The sequence below is a fragment of the Acartia tonsa genome, chromosome 14 (genome assembly GCF_053477335.1).
Source record: "Acartia tonsa isolate MP-2025a chromosome 14, ASM5347733v1, whole genome shotgun sequence".
Classification (NCBI taxonomy): domain Eukaryota; kingdom Metazoa; phylum Arthropoda; class Copepoda; order Calanoida; family Acartiidae; genus Acartia; species Acartia tonsa.
This window is the reverse complement of record NC_137273.1, coordinates 38,930,136-38,953,031: the sequence shown is the minus strand read 5'-3', so window position 1 is coordinate 38,953,031 and position 22,896 is coordinate 38,930,136. Positions and strand designations below refer to the sequence as shown.

Here is a 22,896-nt window from a genome sequence, read left to right as displayed (position 1 = left end):
TATTGGTGCTGATTAATAAAAAAATAACAGTTGAATTTTGTAACCAAAGGAGGCATCTACATTTCATATTTATTTTAAATCATCCTAAATTAATAATAAGGCTGCTATTTTGAAAATTCAGATTTGCATAATATGTTTGTTCGGGGTTTATATCAAAAGATATTGTACAAACCAATTAACAATGTTTGTTAACCCTTAACAGTCTCGGGGGGGGGGGGGGAGCGACCCTCCCCCTTCTGGTATTTTCGATCTCATTTTCTGTGTGTGAAAGATAGAGAGCTATAACTGAGTGACTTGTTTAAAATGGGTATGACACATAACTGAAAGTTGAATATCTTCAGGATGCCAGGATACCTGGCAGGATCATACAGGTAAATGGCAAAAATATTTATTTATGACTTAAACTTAGCATTTCATCTTACCAAAATACTAAAATATCCTATATTACTACATCCCAATACGAAATATAGGTGATCAAGTCAACTTCCGGTTCCAGGTATGATCCTGGAGGTCCTGATCCTGCAGGTCTCCAGAAATCTTTAATTAGCTCCTTTTACCTTAATTTTTGACTTAGAAACTTCAAATTTTAAACTAAAGCTATTCTAACAACAATACACGACTAAAATTCCATGAAAATCTGCCGCCGTTTAACCGCCATCCACCGCCGCTAAAATTTATATTTTGAGATTTCTAATACAAAAATTACTTACAGAGATGAGCCAATTTCTTACTCATTTTAATATTTATATTTAAGCAGGGAGAAAGGGAACAATGGGCTGTTTATTATACTAATCCACAAAGTTTTTAAAAAAGTGTTTTCTTATTTGTAGGCATAACAACTTTTGGGACTTTTATTGACTTTGATTGGTTGGTTTAGTAGTTAAGTGTCCAAACATTTCAACAACTAATTGTAATTTATAGAAGGGGCAATTTTGTGTATTAGCATTGAGGGGTGTACATTAATTTACCGTCCATTGTCTTATCCCTTTAGATTCAACAACTAATTGTAATTTATAGAAAGGGCAATTTTGTGTATTAGCATTGGGGATGTACATTACCGGCCATTGTCCTATCCCTTTAGATCATAGATATGTAAGACTTTAATTTTTATTTTCATTTAACTTTAAAGGAAACAGTTTCTATCTTAATCAATATAAATTCTACTCTTCTTTTTTAATAAGTATGAAAGAACCTTTTGTGAAAGGTTGCTCAATAAAAAGGTAAAGGGAGTAGATAATGTTAAACATATAAAATCAGAATATTTTTTGTTGATCAATGAAAACACATACAGATTTTTAGACTTCTAGCTTTAATGGGATCCAAGTTTGATATAAATCGAGCACCCCCCCCCCCCCCAATAAAAAGGTATGATAGTTCTGAAAAGAGCTTAGACATCAATGGATAATTTTTTATTTGATTTGAAAACTTTTCTTTACTTTAAGTTTAATTAAATAGGTGTTTTAAATAATAAGAAATATATACTACTTTTATATCTTTAAAAAAGTGTTACTTTTTTGACAGACCCAGTACCTTTAGGGCTTAAAAAAACAAACTTCGCATAGCTTCGCATACACAGGGTAAAGTTCTCTGATATTATACATACATCTAATATCACCATGTAAGAGGATTTGCTTGCGCTCTTTTGCGCTTAAGAGTTCTGGAACCAAACGTAAAATTTTCATTAGAAGAAAATTGTCTATTTTACAGAAATCGGGTATGCTAAGAAAACCATCTACAATTACAACAAAAAATGGAGATTTGACTTCTTTTAAAGGCTAAACGTATAAATTATTACATACTGATTCCAAAAATATATAATACTTAAAAATAGCTTTAAAAATAAAGGGTCCACACTGATTTGAAATGTAGTTTAGTTGACCTTAAAAATAGTTGTTTACAATGATGAAAAGGAACTTAATTCCATACCTCTGGTATAATTACACATAAAATTCTTATTTTTTATAGTAAGCAGCTAATTCTTTCGGCTTTATTTCCAAAAACTTGTGTATATTACTAAACAATTGTTAAAAAGTGTACTTTCCAAAATGTAAAAAACGATTTTTTGTCACTCGCTGGAACATAGTGGGATCTAAAGGGATAAGACAATAGCTGATAAATTGATGTACATCCCAAATGATGATACCCAAAATTTCCACTTCTATAGATTATAATTAGAAGTTGAAACGTTTGAACACTCATTTAAGTAAGTCAATCAATCGAAATTCACTGAAGTCCCCAAAGTTGTTCAGCTAACTAATAAGAAAACGTTATTAAAAAACTTTTGGGACTAGTGTAATTAACAGCCCCTCTCTCAATCTTTCTAAAATCGCCACATTTTTTGATTCCTTAAAAAAGTCAAAAAAATAGAATGTTAGTTTGACTGTAAAGATCTTATAAACAGCAGGGGGGTTAGGCAGAAACATTAACATTTTTAATCTTCTGAGTTTGCCTAATTTTATTATTATTTGAGAATATCATAGCCTACCCAAAATATTTTTGAGGTTTTGTATTTTATCCAAGTTATTGCGATAGACGGCTTTAGTGTTTTAAACAATAGTTTTTATGGATATGTAGGAAGGTGTACAATCAATTCCGCATATAAGTGGTATTTTTTACTTTGTCTTTCCGTCAGTCCGTAATGATATTACATGTGATTTTCTCGGCTGCAAGTGGATATAGACAGCTGAAAATTTTAGAGAAGATTCCTATGACATATGCGCATATAGTCTAGACCTTGTTTTGTCTGTTGACTGTTGGTCATGTTTCAAAATACATAAACCTTACATATATTTTGTTCGTGCGAGTTTTTGCATATTTCTCTATCTTTTTCATCTTTGTTATGACAACAGACCAACTGCTCTAAAAACTGTGGTTCTGGCCAGGGATCTAAAGGGATAAGACAATAGCCAATAAATTGATGTACATCCCAAATGGTGATACACAAAATTACCCCTCCTGCAGATTAACATTAATCGTTGAAACTAATCAACCAATCATAATTTACTTAAGTCCCCAAAGTTGTTAAGTCAACGAATAAGAAAACGTTATCCTTCTCTGGGTTCTTGTGAATTGATAAGGCGATACATATGAGGAAGGAATTGTGCACCATATAAGGTCACGAATTAGGGAGGTAAAATGTCAAGCATTTCTGCTGTTATAAAATCAATGTAGGACTCGTGATGTGTTTTACAGACGGACGTACGGACCATCCATATTTATAGGAAAGCTACGTGTCTAACAGGAATGACAACATCCACAAAGACAAAGTTCAACCAATAAAAGACACAACTAACGAACATAAACTCACAAATTCATACATCATTTTAGAGTTTCTAACATTTATGCCTAACCGTTTCAGGAATCTTCATGCAAGGTTTTAAAGGCGATAGGACGATTTCAATATGCCTGTATCAGAGCTGTATGTTACAGACGTTCAGATACTTAGTAGAAATCAATTACTTGGATATAGCATCAAATTTTCATGTACTTCAATAAAGTGTTACATGCAGGTGGCTAAACTGACGACAGCCCCCTCCAACCCCTCCCCTCCTACTGGATCAAAGAACTTATCAAAAAATTATATCCATGTTAGCAGCCTAAATTGGCGACAAATTTTCCCCTGTCAATATATTAATTGAAAGGTTAAGACACTTAAAGTTTGAACCAAGATTTAATAAATAGGTCTAATGTTTTAAGTCGACCAATGAAAAAGCATGTAATCAAACTTTGGGCACCACTGTAATTCACAGACCAATGTCCTATCACTCCCTGACAATGGCCAACATTTTTTTTTACAGGATTTACCTCCTTTATCCTTGGTAAGAGAATCAATAATGACCGAGAAAATTCTTTGCAGTATCCTTTTCTTATTGAATTGTCCCTTCATTTTTAAACCCCTTTTTATAATAAAAGTTACTTAATAATTAATATTTTCGGTTCTTATTCTAATGTTTGATATGTGTATAGTTCGTTTTGGATGTTGGATTGAAAATGTCAAAACTCAAAGCCTTCAGACGACACGAAATTTCAATGGTTTCGTTCAACTTTATGACGTCAAACACGGCTGACATATTATCTACAATTACATGCTAATGTCGACTAAATTGCATTATGCAAAAGTGGTCATAGCTGACATATTATAGACATTATCTTATTTAAGAGCCAGCTTTGGCAATATTCAATTGAATTAAGCTTAAATAACAGTAACTGGATGTTTATCAGCGTGTCTTTTTGTAGCTTAAGATCTCTGTAAATGCTGCACTAATATAGGAAAGTTTTATAACTATTTTGAAAAAATTACCACTCACTAGACTATATAAGTTGGAAAGATTTTTAATCAATATAATAGATTTGAAATCTGCATAAAATTTTAAGGATTTTTTTATAAAATTCGTTTTTTATATAGTTCTTTATTTAAAGGCGCAAATACGATTTAAGTTAATAAATTTCGACCAATAGGATAGCTGGATTGGAAACTACCTACGCTCTAATTGGTTGAATGATGTACGTCACTTAAGCTTCTCCAATCAGAGCGCAGATAGTTTTCAATCCACCAATCACAGATCTCAAAATTATTTAACTTAATTTGTATTTGCGCCTTTAAATAAAGAATTATATAAAAAACTAATTTTATAAAAAATCCTTAAAATTTTATGCAGATTTCAAATCTATTATATTGATTAAAAATTAAAAAAAACTTTTATAGTCTACCCCTCACCTTATATCCCTATCTGAAAATGCTAATAGAAGACAAGTAAAATTGCATCGAATACAAAATAGTTTTAGGGGGTTAAAACAAAATCACAAAGATTTTATTCTACAACACTTTTGGCCCCTCGTTGACAATATTTCGATTTGGCTCATTTACGCTTTTAGTACACTTCTATAACTAGCAAACATATAAATATTTTTTATTTACAAAGCATCTCTATAATTAAAAATGTTCTTTTAAGGGACTCTCCCATTTTCTATTTAAGATAGATGCCTGATATTTTATAAACATTCTTTCTGTTTTCTACGGGGCCGTGATTTAGCTAGCTAATTCCATTTGAAATTGTTGAAAATTTGAATTTTCGTTTGGCGTATTGTTGACTTGTTTTATTCTGTAACTTAAGAGAAGTGGGTAAGAAGGGAGGGGGAGAAGATATTTGGTTGCGGGTAAATACTTTTACTAGAATTGTTTGTCAGAAACTCTGTCCCTGCTTGTAGCATTTTGTATTTCATATTTTTATTATGTCATAACTCTGCATGTTATGTAAATATGTGCAGAAATAGATTGCAATAATCATTAAATTGTAGTTAAATTGGAATTTTATAGATTTTCTAAATATTTTAGTGGATTTTCCTCGAAATTGTATTCCTTTTCAGAATTTTTCTATTTTCCCTTATCTTCCTTTGCATAGCTCCTAGATGCTAGGCACTCAACCGATAATATCAACTATATGACATAAATTTAATACACCCCTCCCCCTCCAAGTGAAAGTATTTAGGAGTAATTGTGTAATGAATTCCATTGTAGAGGGGCATTTGTTTAGCCTCCCCCCTAGCGTCCAAAATTGTTCTCGTTAGTCTGTCTACCAAAAGCTGAAAGGTTTGGTGATTTTTTAAATTTAAAAACTTTGATAAAAATATAAATAATAATATTTTCAGAAAGTTTTAGATATATTTCAGTAACAAATATAAATAAATAAAATAAATATAACATATAAAAATATAAAATATTACACATAGAATTTCATAATATTGCACGATGATAACTATAAAAACAGCCTTAAAACTAGAAATTTATAATAAAAATATTATTTTAACCACTTTAATTTTTTGTTTAAGAAAAACAGGAAGATATTTATTGATTTAAATTTTATAATTTTTGTGTTAAAATATCAGCATAGATATTTAGTTTTGAGAATAACGTTATTTCGATATTATGGCAGGGTATTATCTATTATCTATATAGCATTCGAAATTTTGAGTGACCTTTATTTTTTAAATGGCGAAAGAATTGGAAAGGCAGTAGTTTTTTTACACAAACAATACAAAATTAAAATCAATAAAAATTTGAATATTTTTTCCTTATTTCTAATTATTGCACAAAATGCTTTGGTAATGTTATAAAAATATTGCTTGATAAAAAAAAGTATATAAATGACTAAATATGACTAGATTCTTAGATTTAATAGTATTAATACTAGATATTTGTTTTGAGATTTCAATTAGAATTACATTGATGTAAAATAAAAGTAAAACACAATTAAAAATTGTACATATAAAAAAATACAATTTTTTTAGTTTGATAGATACTTAATTTTGATTTCAACATGTAGAATAAAATAGTAAATTAATCACACACATTTTAATAACTGTTTACAATTAGGGTTTTAAGACCTTTTTGAGTTAGTCCATATATTATTTCTAAAAATAATTTACTTATAACTTTGCAATCATCTAGAGGGATAAGACAATGGCCGATAAATTGATGTACATTCCTAATGTTAATACACAAAATTACCCCTTATCTTGATTACAATTAGTGGTTTACACGTATTGACATTTAACTTAATAAACCAACTAATTAAAATCGATTAAAAGTTCCCAAAATTGTTTTGCCAACGAATAAGAAAACATGATTATAAAACTTTGGGGACTAGTTTAATAAACAGCCAATTGTCCCCCTCTCTCTCTAATAACTTTTCCTAAATTTTAGAATACATTTCTAGGATCAGTTTGAAAGTTGATATTGTCACTATTAAAATCATTATTATTTTTATTTTTACACATTTTACACCAGAAAACAGGCTCACACACCATGTCGCAGTTCTCAGTTTTCCTAAAAAATAATATCTCTTGAAAATTGCAATTAGATTATTTCTTATCCAAAAGTCAGTTTTCACTATAAATGATATAATGTATACTGGCCTATCATTGGTCATCTGTCTTGTTTGACGTCATTTTTTATTAGGCACTATACGATACTCCTTTAATCTGTAATACCAGTTAGGGAGTTGAATCCATTTTTATAGAAGCAGAAATATAATCTATGATTATGGTTTGGACCTTCTAAAACTGTAATCTACCTTTCCACTTTCCCCTCTCTTGGTGAAGATATCTTCAACGCCGATACGATTTTTGAAATGTAAGATTCTACTTTCCCTTCTCTTGGTTAAGATATCTTCAACGCCGATACGATTTTTGAAATGTAAGATTCCACTTTCCCCTCTCTTGGTGAAGATATCTTCAACGCCGATACGATTTTTGAAATTTAAGATTCCACTTTTGTCTCTCTTGGTGAAGATATCTTCAACAAGAGAGACAAAAGTGGAATCTTATATTTCAAAAATCGTATCGGCGTTGAAGATATCTTCACCAAGAGAGGGGAAAGTCGAAGGGTAGATTACAGTTTTAGAGGGTCCAAACCATAATCATAGATTATATTTCTGCTTCTATAAAAATGGATTCAACTCCCTAACTGAATACTGCTTCCTATTCGTTCTCTCCCGAATAAGCTAAATAACTCTCTTTTTCTTTTTTTTCCTTCTCTATCTATCTATCTCTCTTTATTTTCTCACTTTTCTCGGTTTCTCTTTCTATTTTTCTATCCCTCTCTCTCTCTCTCTACAAATTTATCCATGTATCTATCTATGTATATATTCATATATCTAACTATAAATCTATCTTTTTGTCCATATACCTATCTATCATACTTATACTTACTTATCATTGCATTTCATTTGAGGGACTTTCTTACATTCTGATGTAAAGGTTTTTCCACATTTCTCCCTAGAATTATTTACAATTTAAGTTATACTGATTGAATTTTTTCAGAGAGGAAGGGGACATTTTGCTTCTTATTACACTAGTCCTTAAAGGTTTATAATAACGTTTTCCTTTTTGTTGTCGTGTCAACTTTAGGGGCCTTCAAATGAACTTTGAACGGTTGTTTCTTAACGTTCAGTGTCCAAATATTCAACAATTAATCATAATCTACATAAGGTTTAATTTTGATTATTATCCTTGGGAATGTACATCAATTTATCGGCCATTGTCCTATCCCCTTAGATCCTTGAATTTTTCTACTTTTAAGGAACATACAAGGATTTATCTTATAAATCAAACAAACTTATATATAAACTTAAACTTTGAATACTTTTTGCACTGTATTCTTAAATAAAGAAAACATTGAAAGTTATTATTAAGAGAGGTATCTATAGCACTTATGCATTTCCCTTTTCAACATTTTCAGAGAGTGGACTAATGAAACCCTTCGCCCCTCTGTGATCTGTTTAAAATTATATTTAAAATTACCTTGGTGTTTCAAAACAGTCAAGCCTTGTGTTGGTTCTACAGCGACCCTATAATATACCAGAAAATTAGGTAAATTGTTATACATAATACTAGAATTCAGTGCTTTTACACAAAGTGCATGTTGGATACATAGAACCCCCAAATTAAAATTAAGATCAATTTAAAATAAGGTATGGTAGGAAGGTAGGTACTTTTTCTCAATGCCAGTAAGGGGTTCCCACTACCCTGCAGGGTTATACCTTGGTGCACTTACCCTGCGGGACGGGGCTACCCAGTACCCAAAAATAATTAACCTAAACTGACTTTAGGTAATGAACAAACAAACGAAAATATTATTTTTAAAAAAGGGGAGGGGGTTGTAATTGTTATTAGTGCTTAATAATGTACTCCAGAAATTTTTCATGCACTAAATAGCAAAAGAAATCCATGAAAAATATTAATAGTTTTTTATCCAGTATGATTTCGAATCCGATTAAATTCCTCGTGATAAAAATGGTTTAAAACATGCTTAAGAAGGAACCTTAACATTTTTTACATTTTTTCCACGGAAACGTAAATAAAAAGATCCTTAAATTTTTGTGTCTGTAGACATATTAATCACAATCTATTGTGTATTACTTTTAACCCTTACAGATCGGGCCCCAATTCCCACCTTAATAGATCGGGGGGGGGGGGGGGCTCTTTGAGCCCCCCCCCTCTATCTCAGCTCCTGGTACAGATAAAGACGTAAAATTTTTTTCTGGTGGTTCATGTGTATTTTTAGAGAAAATTACTTTTTCTTTTCATAGCAGTCAGACCCTTCCTTAGCCGCTTTTTAGCGGCCAGCCGCTAAATTTTAAAACAGCTGTAGAGCGGCCAATTTTGCAGCTAGGATGACCAAATTTTAGGACGAACTTTTAATTTTCATAACAAAAAAATTACTTTTTCTGATCATCGCCGAAAAACGGCAAATAACGGAAACCGCCATTTTCGGCGGTTACGGCGGTAAAACGGCGGTTGGCGGCGCAAATTAATATTTCTATCTGTTTATTATTGCTCAAGGATTTACCAAAAAAAATTATAGGTCTCTAGCTGTAATAGAAGCCACGATATTCATGATATATGTATGTAGTAAAAGCCGGACAAAAATCGGTCATAAAGTCGGTCAGGGAGCGGTCAAACGGTCATAACACCACTTTTCTCAGAAGGTCATTGATATCTAAGTATTCACCAAAAAATTTTAGGTTTCTACCTTATACACAAAAGTCATAATGTAGAAATTAAGATTTATTTAGAATTTTTTCAAATTTTTTTGCAACCAAACCGACTTTGACCGGACACCACGACCGACACAGACCAGATATCCTAATAAAATCAACTCTTGCCGACGTATAATTACTAATCTTAAAAAGTCATGAAGTTACAGCTCTTCATCTTACCTACAAAAAAAATGAGATTGAAAAAACTAGAGGGGGGGGCTCTTTGAGCCCCCCCCCCCCGATCTGTAAGGGTTAAACTAACTACACTATCTACAATAACAAAAATAAAATATTATATTATTGTTATTTTAAAAAGGTTTCAGAAATAGGAATTCTAAGGAGATTTTGTAATAAATCCAAAACTTTTAGCTGCAACTAGGATGTTACAAAAAAGCTTCACTTTTGTACAGTTTCAGATTTATTTTTGAAAAAAAGGATTAAAGGAAATTAGGAGCATTTTCTCTGAAACCTTTTTGGCAAATTAAAACTCCAAAAAAAGGCTTCAGATATTTAGGCAAAGGAAAAGGAGAAACGTATAGATAATTTCTTTTTTTTTCTACTAGAATTTTAAAAAGATAATTTCTAACGTTATATTTCTAAAATTGAAAATCTTTTAAATAGTATTAACTTTCAAACTAATAAAATTATATACCATTTTTTTATTTTAAAACGTATTTTTTCGTTTTAACAATTTTTTTATATTTTGTCACTAAAAATATTTAAAGTTTAATTCATATCCTATTTAAAACAGCGTTTAGTGTCCAATAAAAATAACGCCATACAATACAAATGACCGATGATAGGCGAGTATACATTTATATTGACCTATGGTAAATTATTTACTTGCCTATCATTGGTCATTTGTATTGTATGACGTAATTTTTTTATTAGTTACTATACGCTGTTTCATCCGATTGACCTATACATGTTTTTCTAGGCGTTTTGAAAGTAGTAAAGCCTTTGTAGGAATTAGGAAAAGCCTTTTTATATCTGAAACCTTTCTCCCCATAACCTCTAGAAGTTGAACCTGTAGGACGGGCCCCGAGATTTGAGAACATTCTTCGCGTGGCACGGTCTTACATTCATCCCTAAAAGAAAACATTTGATTATACATGGCCTTTATCTAGAAGTTAAAAGAAAATAAAATTTTTTCACAGTAGCTTTTCTCCTATTTCTAGCCACTGAGGGGGGGGGGGTAGCTCTAACCCTGCGGGACAATCATTAACATTTACCTAACCTAAAATAATCAAGGCTACTGTGAAACTACTTCATTTTCTTTCCATGATCCGTTCTAAGATAATAAGATGTACATATTAGTACAATTACTCTTCCTTAAAATTGGTTATTTAATTGCATGACCTTTATCTAGAAGTAAGGCGATAAATTGTGTAAATATCTATTCATAAGCCAAACAGAAAGACAACCAACAATTTGATTGTACGACCTTTATCTGGAAGTTACAACTTAAATGAAAATGATTTTAATTATTAGCCAATAAGAGTTCCCTTTGGTATAAACACCCAGACATCCAAAAATCAGCCCGCTGGCGCGGTTTTTCTTTTTTCCCCTAAAAATCTTACCATCCCTGACACTTTAAATATTTGTGTTTGTTTTTCTAAAAAAAAGTTTACCTCGTGACTTGTTCACATGACTTGTTGATTGTTTCTTTGCATTCTTTCTGGGGGATCATCATGCACATACGTCTAGATAGAATAATAGACAGATAGATAGATATAATTATAGATAAATAGACATGCACATAGATAATTAAATTGATAGATATTTTAGTACGATGCAGGTAGATAGATACGTAACAGGGAGGTATAGAACATTATAGTATAAATTACACTGGCACCCAGAATTTATATCAACGTTATCTACTTCGTTGGCCCTAAAATTTAGTGTACTTTTATTGAATTTCGGTCAGCTGGTTCTAATTTAGTAGGGTCCAACTTTTTCTCCATTAACATAAATCTTCAGAATGGGTAGTTTTCTTGGTCATAATATAGATAATTAGATAGGTAAATAGATAAATATACAAAAAAAATATAGATAGATAGATACCTCTCTTCTTCATTACAAATTTCTCCACATTTAGCATCGCAAACTTCTTTCATTCCCATTCTACATTCCTCCCTAGTAGTGATGAATTATTATTTTTTTGGCAGGTTTTTTGAAGACATTATAAGTCATTTTTTTATATTTTTTTATAAACCTGGAATCGGCTTTGTCACGTATCATTTAAAATAAAAAAATCATGTTAGGATACTTTATTATTTTGGTAAATTTTGTTGAAGGAAAAAGAATATCTAATATGTCTCTACCTGGATGAACTTGCCATTTAAAAAATAAGTTCTCAATCGTGTATAATTGAACATTTTAAATGTGACTTATTTACAGCCTTATACATTTTACACAGAGAAAATAACAGAAGAGGGGTGGGGGGGGGGGGGTTGCCCTTCCATCCCCGACTCCCCGACTGAGTTAAGATAAATTTATAAAATTCTTACTTTACTGTTGGTTCACATCTTTGAACTGTTTCTTTAGTCGGCTCAAATCTAAACAAATAAATATTTTATAATCAAATTTAGAATATTTTAAGATTTTTATTAGCGAAGCCCCTCAATAATTCGAAATATACGTTTGTCTGTCTAGGAAGCCAGATTTGTATGTCTGAGTACACTAATAGAACTCTAGATATCTTATTCAAACTAGTATATGTTTCACGAAAACCTTATTTTTAGCTAATAGACACCAATGAATACCCAATTAATACCTGATAGATATCAACCACTTTATTAATATATTTTAAACAGTAAACATATTCTTATACTATATGTATGTAGTAACAGGATGTCTCATAGGTCCCGGGAAGGTTTATATCTATCTTGGGAGAGGGTACCACCACCCTTTCAGGAGAAATCGCCCTTAGAAAAAAATTAACCCTCCCCCCAAAAAAAAAACAAAAACATTTTCAATATTTCTTTTAAAATCTCAAATGATAAATTGGGTTATCAAATTCGACTCTCCCCTCCTCAAGTGCCCATAGCCGCTAGTTTATGCATAAAGAATTGTATATTTGATACCTAATGGATATCGAATAGCTATCTTACCTACAATCCTCTCTGGATTCCTTCCTACATTCCTCCCTGGGTAGCTGGATGTCTATGTCTACACAAATCTCTTTCAATTCTATCTCCTTCATTAGGGTATTACAAGTAACCTAAGAAAAGAATAAGATAAAAATCTATTAAAGCGAAGATCAATGACATTTTCTTTGTATATTTATTGAAGAAACGCCACTTACATACCTTCCTGGAGATCGGAAAATTGAAAAAAATTGTATTTTTAGGAAGGTCCAGCGTAAATATTTTATAAGTTAATAACAGCCCCCCCCCCTTTTTTTGTTGAATAAAGTACATAATTTTATGAAATGTAGCTTAGAAACAAGGATGGCAAAATCCATAAAAGCGAATCCCTAAAATCAGACATTAGGACAAACGAACATTATTACTTTTAGAATGTAAGAACTTAATAAGCATAATATTAATCTACTAGAGTTGGCTCGATACAATTATCTCCCTATTGGCTAGTTTTCTATATGCATATCTATTTCTCAATAAATCTATTTTCCTCACCCGGCATTACTATCTAAAAGAAAGTAAATATTTAATAATTTAAATGGTTTTTAAAAGATTTTTTTAAATTATATTTTTTTCTTTACATTACCATCACCAAAGGGTTAATGATGCTGATTACAATTTTAGTTTAATATTTGAACACACAAAATGTCGCCACAATCGAATTCTTTTAAAACATAGTTTTCTTAAATTTATCATATTATAAATTTAAATTTTCTTTTTTATGATTAGAAATTAAATACATCAATATAAGGTAAATAGCAACATGAAATGAAAAAAATGAATTTATTTTTAATAAAGTAAAATAATGGGTCTTATCGTTCTGGGCAATGAGAGTTTATTATGGATTATTGGAGCACTATGAGTTTTAATCATATATTCTTTGGAAAACTTGAGCTCGTTTATAGACATTTATTTCCTATATAGATCTGACATGGATCTTGAAGCAATTAAGCAGGCCGTTTTATACATGTTAAAAATTGGAAGATTTCATTAAATAAAAGTAATCGCAAATATACTTAGTAAATAAGTGTAAAGTTAAACAAAATCTCTAGGGCAATTCTAACATGTCTAAAATTGCGATAAGAGCTGCACGGTACGCACAGAAGGACATACCGTAATTATTAAAAAGCTTCGCTTTGCAAAAATCATTTTCAAATTTTTTAGTTTCATTTAAGCAAAATAATATGACTTGTGAGACACATAGAAAAAATTATTATACAAACATGAAACAAGTACATTGATACTTGAATATAACCACCTTTCTTTATATCAGAATAATTGGTGAAAAAGTTTGAACACTACTAGTTTGTATGACAGACGACAAAAAAAAATCCCAAACCTTTTTCTCAATCCTAGGAATATTCTGGCAGACTCTCTGAGGTGTATTCATCTCCACTTGTGTACACTCTTGTCTTGGACGTGTTCGTATTACGTTACGACACTCTATTTTAGAGCCTCTAATACCCTAAATAGATATGTAAATAGATAGATGGGTACTTTATGTGATGGACATGTTATAATTACGTTCCGACACTCTATTTTAGAGCCCCTAATACCCTAAATAGATGTATCAATAGATAGAGAGGTGGAAAGATGGTTACTTAAGTGATGGTCTAGTTATTATAACATTCCGACACTCTATTTTAGAGCCTCTAATACCCTAAATAGATGTATCAATAGACAGACAGCTAAACAGATAGTTACTTTATGTGATGGTCTAGTTCTTATAACATTTATACACTATTTTAAGTCTACTAATACACTATTGATAGCTAAATGGCTACATTAATAGATTGGGCCAGTAATAATCATGTTCCGATACTCTAATCCTCTAATTCCCTAAATAGGTAGATTTTCAGACAGATTAATATTTCATCAATAGATGAATAAACAGATAGATAAATACCTGTACAGCTTCGCATCTGTTTTCATATTTAACATCTTCTACTATATCACACTCTTTTCTCATTGTCTAAAATTATAAAATATAGGGATAGAACAATAAAATATAAATAGGTTTTCTTACAGTTATGAAAAAATAAATAGATAGATAGAAATATATAGACAGACAGATAGAAACATAGATAAATAAATATGAATAAATGGTAGGTAAGTAAATGCATATTCATTCAGATGGATGAACAGATGGATGAATAAATAGACATATAGAAAATGATATACACTTACAGTATTACACTTTTGTCTAGGTGTAGATTAATGATAATAAAAACATTAGATAGATAAACAGATGGATAAACAGTTAAATGGATAGACTTACACATCGATAGACTAGTATATAGGATGACATATACTTACAGTATTACACTCTTGTCTAGGAGTAGAAATAGGATAATACAAATATTAGATAGATGGATAAATAGACATATAGAAAAAGATATATGTATATACATATATAACTTACAGTATTACACTCTTGTCTAGGAGTAGAAATATGGTAATAAAAATATTAGATAGATAAACAGATGGATAGATAGATAGACATATAGAAAATGATATACACTTACAGTATTACACTCTTGTCTAGGAGTAGATATAGGATAATCGACACATACACTTTCAACTTGCTTCTTAGGAACCTAAAAACAAAGGTTTTTAATAAAATTAAAAATAAATATTTTTTTTCCCTATTTTGGAAAGGTATAATACATTGTCATTTAAAGCCTAAGGATAATTCATCATGTATTATGTATTACTAACTTTGGTGTTTTCCTCTTGGAAATATTTTTTTTCAATTTTTAAAAATTTTAACCCCCCCCCCCCCCTCCTTCTCATCTGGATGCTGTGAGTATTGGTGCAAAAAATGGGGACAAATTTTAAATTGATTTGACGGGGCTGATTATTTACGTCACAAGTGAGGGGAAAGAAAAGGGAAGGAGGAAAGAAACCCCCTAGAAAAGAGATGGGGGTATGACGTCACACGCCAAAACAATTTGAAATTTGTCCCCATTTTTTGCACCAATACTCACAGCATCTCTCATCTGTTTATAATACTTGTATAAAAACATCCAGTTAAACTTAAACTTAATAAATTAGACAATCAAATCAATTGGATACTTTATAATAACAAAATTTTATTTGAATTTTTAATTCATCAACATATTAAAAAAGGACATTTAATGATTATAGATTTAGGAGGCTTTCAGAACAATTATATTAATACAGTAATCTGCATTAATAATTTTACCCTTTTTACATTCTGAATTTAAAATTTAAATTTCAGTGTCAAAGAAACCTTGGTGAAAGGTTTAGAGTTGATAGGACTGTTTTTTTTTTACAAAAACAGATAAAATTTTACCTCTTTACATTCTGTTTTTGGAACCATTTTACACTTCTCATGAATAACCATTTTACAGGCTTGGGTTGTAGGGGCAGTAGTTGTTGTAGTTGTGGTTGTTAGAATAGGTCTAAATAGATAGATAGATCCATAACTATTCATAAGCTTTAATAATTGGTGCAGTTGATATAAAGTCTCTTTGGAGTAGTATTCTGAATTTTTAAAACATATAAAAATAGACTGATTAATTAACAGGTTGGAAGGAAGAAAGAGAGAGAGAAATAGATAAATCAATACTTTGTATTTAGATAGGCAGACAGATACCTAGAGGTATTGGGCTGTTATTTATACAAGTTGTGTGTTATGTCTAGTATTTTAACTTTATAACATATATTATAATAGATTTAAAGATCAATAGATAGATATATAGATGGATAGATACCTTGGGGTAGTAGGTTGTTGTCCATAGAAATTTGCATGGTATTCTGAATTTCCAAATCTATTGTAAACCTCTCCAACACTACTTAATTATAAAATAATTAACTAGAGTAATCTTTAATGAAACAAGGGTATTCACACCAATAAAAGCAAAGAAATACATTTTAGTAAAGTCTGTAGATAAAATTGATGTTAATCTGTAAAAAGTATTTTCTTTGAAGAATAATAAATAGTATTATATTATATGAACTTAATTTATATAATAGGTAAAATTAATAATTTTAATGAAAATATTCGGTACTTGCTTACATGTGGTAGACTGGAGCACCGAAAACCCCCCCCCCCCCCCCGCTTAGGTTTGACAAAAATCAAAAATAAGGGGGGGGTAGTTTTTTAATGTCTGGAAAACGGCAAGGAGGAAAAGTGCTCAGCATAGCAAAGACTTAACCCCCCCCCCCTTAGTTTTGAAGAAAATCAAAAATAAGGGGGGGGTTAAAAACTACCCCCCCCTTATTTTTGATTTTTGTCGAAACTAAGCGGGGGGTTAAAAAACTACCCCCCCCTTATTTTTGATTTTTGTCAAAACTAAGCGGGGGGGGGGGGGGTTTCGGTGCTCCGGTCTTCACATGTAAGCAAGCACCAAATATTCTACAGAATACAGGAAAATACATCTGAAGAAAACTTTTTGTGGCAAAATTGTATAAATAATCTGTTACCCATGATAAGGAGGATGCTGAGCCCACTGAACATTGACAACACCTCCTGGTGGTGGATAGTACGCACTTGCTGATCTCTCAACTTTCTCTGATGGTTCAAAAACCAAAACATCTTCATTTTCCAAATCTTCATTCTTGAAGAATTCAGGTATATCATCAGTAGTCAGGTCTATTTCTTCTCCCTAAGTATCAATTACATTCAATGCTTTTTTTTGGCAAGAGAAATATAGAAAGTTCCATTTATAGATGAAACACTTTTAAAAATTATAACAAACCATTTTTCCCTGTATAAGTAAATAGATCATACAATAAAAATCAGTAAATGAGATTATTTTAAAAATGGTAAAATAACCAAACATGTATTTTTGTGAGAAGATTTATTAAAAATTGTGCATAATTTTTTAACATGAGTAAATGAGAAAAGTAAAAATATCATGAGATTTTCATATACTTTAAAAATGGCAATGGTTGTAACTTGAGAGACTTATCACTTAGTGATAGTATTTCTTTCTAGCATAAGCTACATAGTCAAAGGTCAAAGTGAACAATCCCACTGCTGATAGTCCAAGCCACAAGCCAAGTGCACTTCCAAGATCAACAAAAAGACTAAACACATCATAAGCATACACATCAGTGTAGACAGTAACTTTTTCATTAATATCAAAGCGGACAAAGCTATCTGATATCCTATTGTGAGTTTGGGTTAACTCTTTCACTTTAAAACTCATTTTAAGGCAAGGGTCTAAACAGGTGTCAAAAAGTTGCGTTTTCCAGCCATTAACAAAGTTCTTGACCTCATTGTAAACTTCATCTACTACCAGAACCATAGAATAAGGAGGAATAGAAATGAAAACCCTATATATTTCTGGGAAATTTGAAGGAATCTTTGACTTGCGCAGTAAAGACAATAATGTTAAAGTACAAATCACAATGACTAGTTGGACAAAATTAGAAAAATTTAATTTGTATCAAAATCTAATATATACTGCTTTTTTGATCTTCATGATATAAAATTATGTATTGTATAACACACTTGACTTTAAAATAATCTAGAATAATTCTCTGAAATTAGAAGGTGCTTAATAATCCTTAATCATAAATATCTAATTGAGACTATCGCCTCTGATACACACCTCTTGTTGAAGTGATGACAGCAAGAGCTGCTTGGTCGTTTTGGACAAAGATGAAAAGTCACAACATTATGTTGTTTTTATTTTGGTAAGTACGATTGACCACATTTGTAATTTTCAAGGGTCAGTTATATGGGTACAGCCCCTTCCTCCCCCCTCCCCCCTACCACAAGTTAATGTATGGATGTAGTTGCTATCATGTATAAATCAGCTGTTTAAAAACATACATAAGAGCGCAACCTAGTTTTATAATATAAATACTGAGACCAATATTTTTTGTAAATTTTCTTACATAATTAAATTTTTTAAGGCTTAATATGCACATAAAATTCATTTTTAATCTGTTGTGAATAGGGAAGAGAAAGGTGGAAGCTTGGCTACAAGGCTTTTAGTAAATTATTGCAAAAGGAATTTATTTAGAATATTTTTTCTGAATAATTACTAAAATCATGTTATTTACTAACAGCCTTATAGCCGTTTTGGCCTTTCAAAAGTTCCAATTTTACTTCAGGCTAGCCAGGCAGAATCTTCTACCTGGATTCTATTCTATACTTTATCTTCTTTGACCAGAACATTAGTTTTATCCTCACAAGAATCATTTGCAATGTTGTTAAACCAGGGAAACATACATCCATACCATTCCATCACATGTTGTTGCAAAATATTTTCATTACGCTGTTCATGAGTACCATCCATTTCATCATAAGCGGTACACCAATAACCATCTCCGATTTTTGAGTCATGCAAGAAAAGTTCAACCTCAAAGTTGTAACCTTTGTAAGAGCCACTGTGGAGCATTCCAAATTCCTTATTAGGATAGAATAAAAATAGGGTAGTGTTTTAGAGGCTAGTTTGTACTTTGTTCTCTAAAAGAGAACAACATCAGACTTTTAATCTACCTTAACAATCAAGCATTATGAAAATACATAAATGCAATACATAATTTTGTTTTATTTTAAAAAGAAGTGTATGAAAAATGGTATAAAAATGTAATGGGACATGCATAAGGATTTATATTAATGCATGTTCTAATTTTATTTTTAATACAGTAATACATACATTATTTGTTTGTCAAAATAAAATCATTAAACAAATCCCTTGTTTGTTAATGTTCTTTGGACTCTATACTTAAAAGACTAAACTAAAAAAACATGCTAATAGTTTTGTATAACATTACAAATTTAGCAGTACATATTCTGCCTAGTTTAGATTCTATCCCTGACTAGTACTGTGACTTCCTACAATTTTTAAATTGCTTTTGTAAGATGGATCAACTAGGTAAACAGTTGACCTTGTTGTTGATAAAATGCTTGTAAACTTGTCAGTTTTTTTCAACTTCTTGCAAAATCCATGAGGAGCAAAAAACATCATTTCAGTTTCAGTTTTCTCTATTTTTTCTACAGTTTCCCCTGATTTAAAGGAAAAATTTTCATAGTCAGCATTGTAGAGTTCTGTTTTTAAAACTTTGTAACTTTTGTTGCCATCTTTACCTTTCCAAGATATGTAGTCATAGTCCTTAAGATTTCCATTAAAGAATTTTTTATATGTTCGATACCCATAAAATGTAGACTTGTTGTAGTCAAATTGTCCATCCTCACAGACATAAATAATAGGCATAGTGATTTCATCTAAATCAGCAACTGAGTTTTCCTGTACAATTGGTGCTCTTATATAAATTCCTATTGAATTCTGCATTTGGTAGATGAACATCAAAAATGCAAGTATTTGAATGAGAGTGTTTAGTAACTTTTTCCTTTCCATCTTAAAAGTTACAATAATTTTCATGTAGTCACAAGATCACAACTTTATTCAAACTGACAAATGTTTACATGTTCAATAATCAAAGTTAATTTTACTGTAAAAAATGCCCAACAAATAACCATTTTTTATAAACTAATATGATACTGTATTATATCTTTTCAGAAACTTTTCAAAAACATTTATTAAACGTTTTGATGTGCTATTACTATCCCTTTAGATTTGAAAGGATTGCATTGGTTCATAATCTTTTATTGGACTTTTTATTATACTTTTTGATTAGAAAACATTAAGATTTTAGATCATTTTATTTGATTGATAAAAGAAAATTACAATTTAAAGATCTAAATATTAGATAGTAATTTTTCAGTGAACCTAATATTGGAAAAAAAAACTTATTAAAGAAAAGACCTTAATGTATTTACAAAAACTTCCTTCAAATATTGTACACCTTAAAAGTAAACATTATTTTGTAATTTATTTTACAACACATTTAATTAATTTCATCAATATAATAATATGTTAAAAATGTAAATGTTTTGTTTAAAAAATTATCCTATGCGTTAAAGTAGTAAGGACTTTTTTGTCTGTAGTTTAAGATATCAATGATAAATGAATTGAATATATAGAATTATATATTTTAGGGAAGCTTCATATAGGTCCTTTGAAGGTTTTAGGCTATTTGATTTTTTAGGTTCCAGTATTGGTATGGTTCAGGTAATGGTTCTGTAATTCCTTTCTCTTCGAATAAGAAGCCCTTAGAAGTTAGGAATCAGCCACTAGTGTATTTATAATGCATATGTAGACATGTAAAATGCTTTAAAACACACAAAATGTTTTCTATAAAACATGTTTATGTATTTTTTTGGATTTTAATGAATTTTAAATGATGTCAAATGCATCAATTATCTATAGAATTGTTTTAAACATGCACTTTTGATTGTCTCATTATAAAATTTTACTTGTTTGTGTGTGTGGTTTTAAAACAGGATTGGCATAAATTTGTGTTATATGTATACTATCTTTAAACAAATTTATTTATCATTCTTGTTTTAAAGGGAATGGCATTTAGAATTGTTGTTAAACTGACGTCATTAATTGATTTCTTGAAATACTGGTAGGTGGATTACAAAATATACAAAATGTATTTTTTTCAATATAATATTTGAAGAAACAAAATATTTATTTTGTTTTATTTAAGCTACAGACAGCTAACCATCCTGTCACTTTAAAGGAAGGATAAAAAAAAGTCTGCTTATGAATAATTATTATGATTGGTGGAAAACAGTTAGGTCCAAAACCTATATTTTCCATTCCTGATAAATCCTGTTAGTTTAAGAAGCAACATAAGAGGACACATATCTATAATACAAAGAAGAACGATGTCTGTCTGTCCGTCTGTCCGTCTGTCCGTCTGTCCGTCTGTCCGTCTGTCTGTCTGTCTGTCTGTCTGTCCCTTAAGATCTCGATAACCACTGAACCGATCGGATTCTACTCTTCAGGGTATATACCTATTGGTCCTGAAAAAAATCCCCCCCCCCCATTTTTTTTTTTTCTTAAGATTTCCTTGGTCCTTTAACGAATTTCGCCTTAATTTTTTTTATCACCTCTTGGGGCAAAGCCCCTAGAGGCTAGGGGCGAAGCCGCTAGTTCTTAAATAAAGAAAGCTACTCACATTAATATTTGTGCTCATACAGAAAGGGAGTGGAGAATATACTGTAATTTCACAGGTACCCAAAGTTTTATCAACACAATTTCTTACTTCGGGTACTTTTATTAAATCTTGTTGGGTTGGTTCCAGCAAGCAGTATCAAAATTTATCCCTCATTGATTTTAATCTACAGAAGGGGTGATTTTGTAAATCGCAATTAAAGGTTTACACAAATTTATCATCCATTGTACCATCCCTGATGTAAAATTGTCATATTAGTGATTGGCTTGCATAGAAGGTTTGCTTCAAATAAAAAATTTAAAAGTTTTATAAAAAGTTAATTTATAAAACTAAATTCTACATTTTTCATATTTTTTGTCACTTCCCTTAATGACCTCATAAACAAGAAGTCTGGTTTTAGAAATTAGTTTTATAACCAGTGCTAGATTAAAAGAAGGCTGACAAGATGTGTGGCTTTGTCTTTTTTGTTATTGAAATTAGATAGTGAAAATTATTCATTTGTTTTTATGATATCAATTATTAGTGTTAAGTTTTAAATACATAAACCTATGAAACTTTAAAAAATAAGAGAACCTTCTATGAAGAAAAAAAGAGAAAAATTAAAATCTTGAATTAAAAAGCTAATATAAAGTGTTGCAAAATAAGTATAAAAATCAATATAATTGATTAAAATTCAGAATACTGTTCTATAATCTATACAAGGTTTCATTTTACTAGGACAATTCTACATATAAAAAATATAACATTACCTGGTTATTAGCACTGCGCTTATTTCTTTTGATTGGAGTTGTGCTCTTTAACTTCTTACTAAAACAAAAACAAAATATCTAATTAAAATTATTTTTAATTTTGATTATTAATAATTAAAGTATATGGATGTATTTCTGTGTGCCCAATATTATTTTGTAATTGGCTAAACCGATTATACAACAAATTTTATAATTAGTTGGTCCTTTACAGGTTTTATGCTATTATAAGGTAAGCCAGACTACCCTTTAAGAAATATAGAACCATGAAAAAAGTCTCCTTTCGAAATTATTTTTCTTTTTTTGAATTTGAACAAAAAATATGGAAGGGATACAATTTTCCGAATAGTCTTTAAAAGTTTAAGGAAAAAAATATTTTTTTTGTTTTTTGGGGGGGATAATTTATCTACCATTGACATATGCCTGCGTTCCTGATCAAACTAGAAAGCAAGATCAATG

General features: G+C 30.5%; 1 protein-coding gene across 3 annotated transcripts in view; it reads right to left on the bottom strand.

Moving 5' to 3' along the window:
- Window positions 1–5,653: 5,653 nt before the first annotated feature.
- The window catches only part of LOC145306602 (uncharacterized), a 42,222-nt gene continuing 24,979 nt past the window's right edge, over window positions 5,654–22,896 (bottom strand). Inside the window, exons 3-17 of one of the 3 annotated variants that reach the window (XM_080148810.1) lie at window positions 22,441–22,498; window positions 17,132–17,313; window positions 16,420–16,500; window positions 15,999–16,107; window positions 15,208–15,279; window positions 14,589–14,654; window positions 14,022–14,147; window positions 12,653–12,762; window positions 12,050–12,097; window positions 11,604–11,675; window positions 11,171–11,242; window positions 10,552–10,627; window positions 8,302–8,348; window positions 7,711–7,776; window positions 5,654–6,826 (exon numbers count right to left, since the gene is read on the bottom strand). In XM_080148810.1, the coding sequence (XP_080004936.1) occupies window positions 6,700–6,826; window positions 7,711–7,776; window positions 8,302–8,348; window positions 10,552–10,627; window positions 11,171–11,242; window positions 11,604–11,675; window positions 12,050–12,097; window positions 12,653–12,762; window positions 14,022–14,147; window positions 14,589–14,654; window positions 15,208–15,279; window positions 15,999–16,049 (933 nt within the window). In that variant the 5' untranslated portion in view covers window positions 16,050–16,107; window positions 16,420–16,500; window positions 17,132–17,313; window positions 22,441–22,498 and the 3' untranslated portion in view covers window positions 5,654–6,699. The remainder of the gene's footprint in view (window positions 6,827–7,710; window positions 7,777–8,301; window positions 8,349–10,551; window positions 10,628–11,170; window positions 11,243–11,603; window positions 11,676–12,049; window positions 12,098–12,652; window positions 12,763–14,021; window positions 14,148–14,588; window positions 14,655–15,207; window positions 15,280–15,998; window positions 16,108–16,419; window positions 16,501–17,131; window positions 17,314–22,440; window positions 22,499–22,896) is intronic. The other 2 variants (XM_080148811.1, XM_080148812.1) reach the window with 2 other exon arrangements.